Here is a 5,739-nt window from a genome sequence, read left to right on the forward strand (position 1 = left end):
GAGCGGGGCAGCTTCCGTTCCTCAAACCCTGTGACCTCCACCAAAGGATGGACGTCGGCGCGCTAGCGCTTTTACAGGTCACCGAGCGCAGAGTACGCTCAGCTAGAAGATTGCGGTGTCCTGGGTTGTGCAGACCCACCGACTCGTCGATTCGACAAGGTTTGTCTTCGCTGGTAGCGAGAAGTGCCCACCCCGGGCCGACCTTGATCTCTTGGCGCTACCAGTCGATTCCCCTACAAGCTATGCCTCTCGGGGAACGACGGCAGACATAATCCAGCCCACACAGGGACTTACCGGAAAGTATACGCTGTTCTTGGACTTAGAAGATTCTGCTCTGTTTTGTTATCTCTGTGTCTTCGGGGAGTCCCTTCGGGCTCCCCCCTTTGGTCCCCTATCGATCCTATACAAATACCTAGTGAAATGGAGTCGTTATAGATCTCCCTGCGACTCTTCGCTCAGCTTTCTAGTCGATCTTCGCCGAGTCGGGTCGTAATGGATCTCGACCGACCCTTCGCTCTGATTCCTGATTTATCCTCTCCCACTTGGAATAACTCCCAAAAGGAATACGCTCGCCGAGTTCCGCTGCTCGCCGAGTCTTGATGCTCGCCGAGTCCGACCGCTTCGCCGAGTTCGCCGCTTAGGTGCAAACTTCGATTAGGTACGACGTACTTAGCTGAGCCAGAATGGGTGGTCTACCCAAAATATGAGTTTCCCTACACCACAGGTACCTCACAGTGGAGAAGAGTTTGTTCACCAGGTCACGCTCATAACGAAGGCTGAAGCCCGGGCGCAGCTCGACGGGTTGGAGAACGCTCGATTTTCTGTAACCGGCAACAGTCGCTTCTCCACGCGATTGTCGTGTACAACTCATGTTGATTGCACTGCAGAAGCTCGAATTAAGAAAGAGCGCAACGGACAGTTCCGCCTTCTTCGAAGTGGGATTCACACTACCGCAAAAGTGGCTGTGATGGCGCAGCGCACTGGCATCCACAAGCCGTTCCTTTCGGAGATTGACAACCTACTTCTTGGTGGTCAGGGCCCGCGTCAGTGCTTGAATACACTGCACACAAAGTACATCGGCAATGAAGATACATTGACTTTGCTGCCTTCAGTTTCACAACTGAAAAACCGAGCGCATAAACTCCGAAAGTGAGGTGATTTTGACATTACGACATATGCAGACATCATGGAGTGGGCATCGCCAAGAATGTGCTTTACCAAGACCACACTTTTCAAGGATATGAGGTGCTTTGTGGAGGATGACGCGCTCCGGGTTAGCCACCAGCCCTTGCAATACCAGAACGAACTGCTCGTTTTAGACTGCTTTACGGACACATTGGAGATTGGACAGACTTCTGTGGGGATTATCTTCACTTCGAGGCGATTATTTCGCACGGTCACTCACCTGTTGTTGGGTCAACGGAAAGCAGTACTCATCGCCACCGATGGAACGTACTAGCTCTATTTTGGCGATTGGACCCTCATCTCCTTCGGAGCATACGGAGTTCGATATGCTGCAACAAACCAGTCTCAGCAAACGTTCTACTTGATTGCATTCATATTCGTTCGGCCTGAGACCGTGTACGCATACGTTCGACTTTTACAGTCGTCAAGGATCGCACCAAGGAATTTTTCGGGGGGATCCTGGACGTACAGTTTGGATCAATGGATCATTCTTCGGAGATTGCGAATGCATTCCGCCAGGTGTGGCCGGACATTAAGTTGTTGAACTGTTGGCCACATTTGGATCGAAATGATCGACGAAAGAAGAGCCTTCTAACCGACGCTGACCGCTATGAGAAGATCATCAAGCCGCAGCTCGACTATCTGAGTCTGTCGCGGTCGTTCGAAGCACTATCTAACCTGGTAACGTCGAATTGGGTAGCGCTAGGGGAAACGGAATACGCTCATTGGTTAGAGGACCAATACCTCGTTGATCCGTGGGATCTACAGCCAGCGACGAGCTTGGGATTGTGCCCAACCAAAACCTAATAGAGTCCCATCATCACACTATGAAAGCAAGTAGTGTCATGCACCTTCGCGCTGCTACTGACCATGTATTAGCTGGGATGTTGCCAAGAATTCTAACGCAATGCTCCATGGACTTTGGCTCGGAAATCATATGTCACTACTCAAGTGGACCGGTCGGAGCGGAGATACTCCAAGCCGCAATAAACCTTTGTGCTCATGAGAACCACTTCCCGAAGCACCGAGACAAATCGAAACGAGCAATCCTTTGCATCGGCGAGTACTACTTCAACTCTGATTACTACGTGGTTCAAGATGACAACGTGCACGGTCTTAATGTCAATACAGCACGAACAAAGCAAGTAAAAGCGTTCTCTCGGCGGAATTATGAGAGCACACGAGAAGATTGAAAACGTTCAGCTCCGATATCTATTTCTCCATCGCGTGATAATTCTCCACCGAGGGTCGTTTAAGCACAACTGGGATTCTCCTTCTTGGTGTGTGGATAAAATCAAGACAGTTCGCCAAAAATTCAAATGCGACTGCAAGTCGTTTTGCCAATCTGGATGGTTGTGCGCACACGTACTAGCTTGTTTACAGCTAGTGGACGCAGTGGATTTGAGCGCAATGCTCCGGGGTCTGCCAGGTTGTAGACCGCCTGGGCGTCCTCGAAAGAAAGCGAAGTATCTGGAACGCGACGGTCTCAGGAGGTCCCAATATAGTATGACCGCACTGATCAAGAGATTAGTCCATAAGCCCGCGAGTGTTATCAACTGGAGTGTTCTGGGAACCTGGACCAACACAGGTGACGATGGCGTTGACATCAGTCGGGACTTCGTCGGAACAATCAAGCCACCGTTTTTGCGCGCTGGTAAACGTCACTGGGATGTGGATTTTCACGAAATTGAGAAAGTGGAGAAATATGCGGCTGAAGAGCTTGCCACTATGATCAACTACTCGTTTCGGATGGGGCACATCATTGTTCGAAGCTGATCGGTAAGTAGTGTGTGCACTACCGCGTCTACATTTGTATGCCTGCGTTTCATTCAAAGCAAAAAACTCAGAAAAAGAAGATAAAACAGAAAATACTAGAAGAAGGAGTGGTTCCATCCACCTCTCCAAAACACCTTGTGTTAAAGTCTGACATACAATTTAGCCGGTGACATACAATAACACCGGTGGCATACAATATCACCCTCCGCATGGAAAATAGCTGGCGGGGAATAAAAAGAAACCGAAAATGCACGCAATAAAAAATAGCCGATGGAAGCATGAAAAACAAACCGCCCCCGTCAGTTTCCATTTTTCTCCACAAAGCTTAAGTGGAAGTCGAGGAAGACAGATCAAAGTATACTTTTGTTCCTATCGGAATTGACTAGGAGACTATGTCGGAGGGAGACCACATTTCGACGGATTGCGCCCGCTCGCAAAATATGATTATGGGACGCAGCAAGCGCACGACACACGTGGCTACGCAACTGGATTTTCGTACTGGATTTTACTACGTGGAATCCTTCGACCCTCTCATTGGTCAGTAGTGGCTTCTTGAACCTTCGTGATTATGTGCCCGGGTAGGACACTGTCCTACGCATGGTGTCTGGGGCCGGTTTGCATTCACCTTGATCTTCTTTGGGACTATCGGTCTGAGCTGCTCACTTCTTATCTTTCGAGCCAAGATGAACCCGTCCAACGTCAAGGAGAACTCGAGAGAGTGGTTCTTCAGTGCAGCATGCGCCCGCCAAGAAGAGCCGAGGTCGACTCCTCCTCGCCCCGGTCTTCAGCCCGACCCGGTGCCGCAGCCTTCGCCCGCGCGGCACCCGATTCCGCCAGCCGTTGCTTCCCCGTCATCGTCTTTGTCGCCCTCGATCCTCGACATCTACGATGGAGCTCCCACGGCCGATAAGCCAATGACCGACGCACCCCCGACTCCCGGACAACCAGCGTACCGCTTGTTCGGCGAAGAAGACTTGGACATCGACTACCTCGAGGTGACGGGTCCGTGCGTTGTGCTGCCGTACCTGTCCAAGTTGACCTTTGGTCTCGGTTCAAGCGTCCGCGTGCACGAGAACATGCTTCTCGTTGCGCAAGGTCCCGGATACGTGTACGTCGACAAGGCCTTCAAGAACGCTATCCTAGTGCAATTGGGTATGCACTTCAGCTACCCCTTCGAGGGAAGTCATGATGAGCGTGGACTGTTGAAGTGGCAACGTCGGCGTTTGGGTGGCTACGATCTCGCGTTGGTGCTGCTCTCGGCGGGTGTGAACTTCGTGACCTACATCGACTACGGCATGAAGGGGAAGCTGCTCGGGTTTTCCTGGATCGATGAGATGCTGGCCGCAGTCCCCGGGACGTCTATCATTGTGGACGTCGCCACCATGACCAAACCTGCTGCCGAAGGTCGCGTTCAACTTGTTCGCTGGAACGGTAGCCGTCCTGAAGGCTGCAGAGGGACCAACCACAAGCTGTACGGGATGATGCAGCGACCGCCGTACTACGGCTCCGTCGTTGCCAAGCGAGTGCGAGACGACGTCGCTGATCCTACGATGCTGAAGTGTCTTGTCTACTCGAAGGCCGCCCATGTCTTCAAAGCGATGCTCAAGCCTGGTCGGTTGGATCAGCCACGGAAGAACAAGTTCCTACGCCTGGCGGAGCCGTACTTCGGCAAATTGGAGCGCGCGTTTGTCGCGCAGCAAGCCACGATGGGAGATGTTCGCACGGAGATCCGTTTCCGAGTGAGCAGTTATGGAGAAATCCCGGCGGTGTTTTCGATGCTGTTTGCTGGCGTGTGGGGTTGCCTGGAGATCATCGAGATTGACATGGACCAAGTGCTTCGGACGCAGCAAGCTACATTGGAGTGGGCTCGCGACAACAACTTGTTCGTTGCCAGGGACGCGCTTCGAGTGACCCGCTTTCAGTATGCAGTGTTCAACAACCTTCTGAATGCGTTTGGCGTTTGGAATCGCTTTACACGGGGCGCACTCCAGCCGTCACAACTCATGCTTACCCTTCGAGCCAAGTTGATCCTCGTCGGCGTGCGGTTTTCTGAAGTGGGCGCTGCTGACCAAGACGAGGAAATGAAGGAAGGCAACGCTGGCGACGACTCCGATACCGAGCCTGAAGTGGACCTCACCATGGATGAGCTGGATGGCAACGACAGCGATACCACCGAGACGGACTTTGACAACCTCTTCATCGACGTTATGGAAAACGTGGTGGTGGCCCAGGCGACGAATGGTGGAATGCTACTTGTCCTTGACCACATGGGCGTATTCGTGACTCGGCAGCGTTCGAGAGAACAAGTGGCGGATGTATTGTTAGCGCGTTATGGAGCAGCTTGGAGAGACTTTGTGCCTATATATATTGGGGCCCGGATGAACGTTCATCCGGGGTCCCCTGGGTCCCCAACCTGATGGAAGGTATGGATCTTGGACACCGAAGCTTGACGGAGCGGAGGGAGGGCAGCACTCTGGGCGAGGCCGGAGCGGAGACTGGAAACCACTTGAGGGGTAGAACGAAGATTCGAAAGTGATTGATTGAGGTCTTTAGCTCGCTAGCCTTCTCGCTACTCTAGACCTACTGGATACACACTACTTGATTCTTTACTGGATACTGAGTTACTTCAGCCAATGAGAGAGCGTCACGTCGAAGACCATCTTGTACCTACAATCTTGTACCCACAGGTGGCGTAATCCTTGGTGGCGTAATCGGCGTGGGTTCGGATTGGACCGGTTCGGGTTAACCGGTTCACGGTCAACAACCGATACCAAACCG

At 52.3% G+C, this 5,739-nt stretch overlaps 1 protein-coding gene across 1 annotated transcript; it reads left to right on the plus strand.

The window, feature by feature from the left end:
* Window positions 1-3,644: 3,644 nt before the first annotated feature.
* Window positions 3,645-5,378, plus strand: KRP23_5305 (uncharacterized protein; the record flags this gene model as incomplete). Its single annotated transcript, XM_067890354.1, has 1 exon — window positions 3,645-5,378. One exon carries the CDS (start codon window positions 3,645-3,647, stop codon window positions 5,376-5,378), a length of 1,734 nt encoding a protein of 577 aa, XP_067746911.1.
* Between the last annotated feature and the right edge of the window lie 361 nt (window positions 5,379-5,739).

Source organism: Phytophthora ramorum (assembly GCF_020800215.1).
Source record: "Phytophthora ramorum isolate Pr-102 chromosome Unknown Phyram_PR-102_s0004, whole genome shotgun sequence".
NCBI classification, from domain to species: domain Eukaryota; phylum Oomycota; class Peronosporomycetes; order Peronosporales; family Peronosporaceae; genus Phytophthora; species Phytophthora ramorum.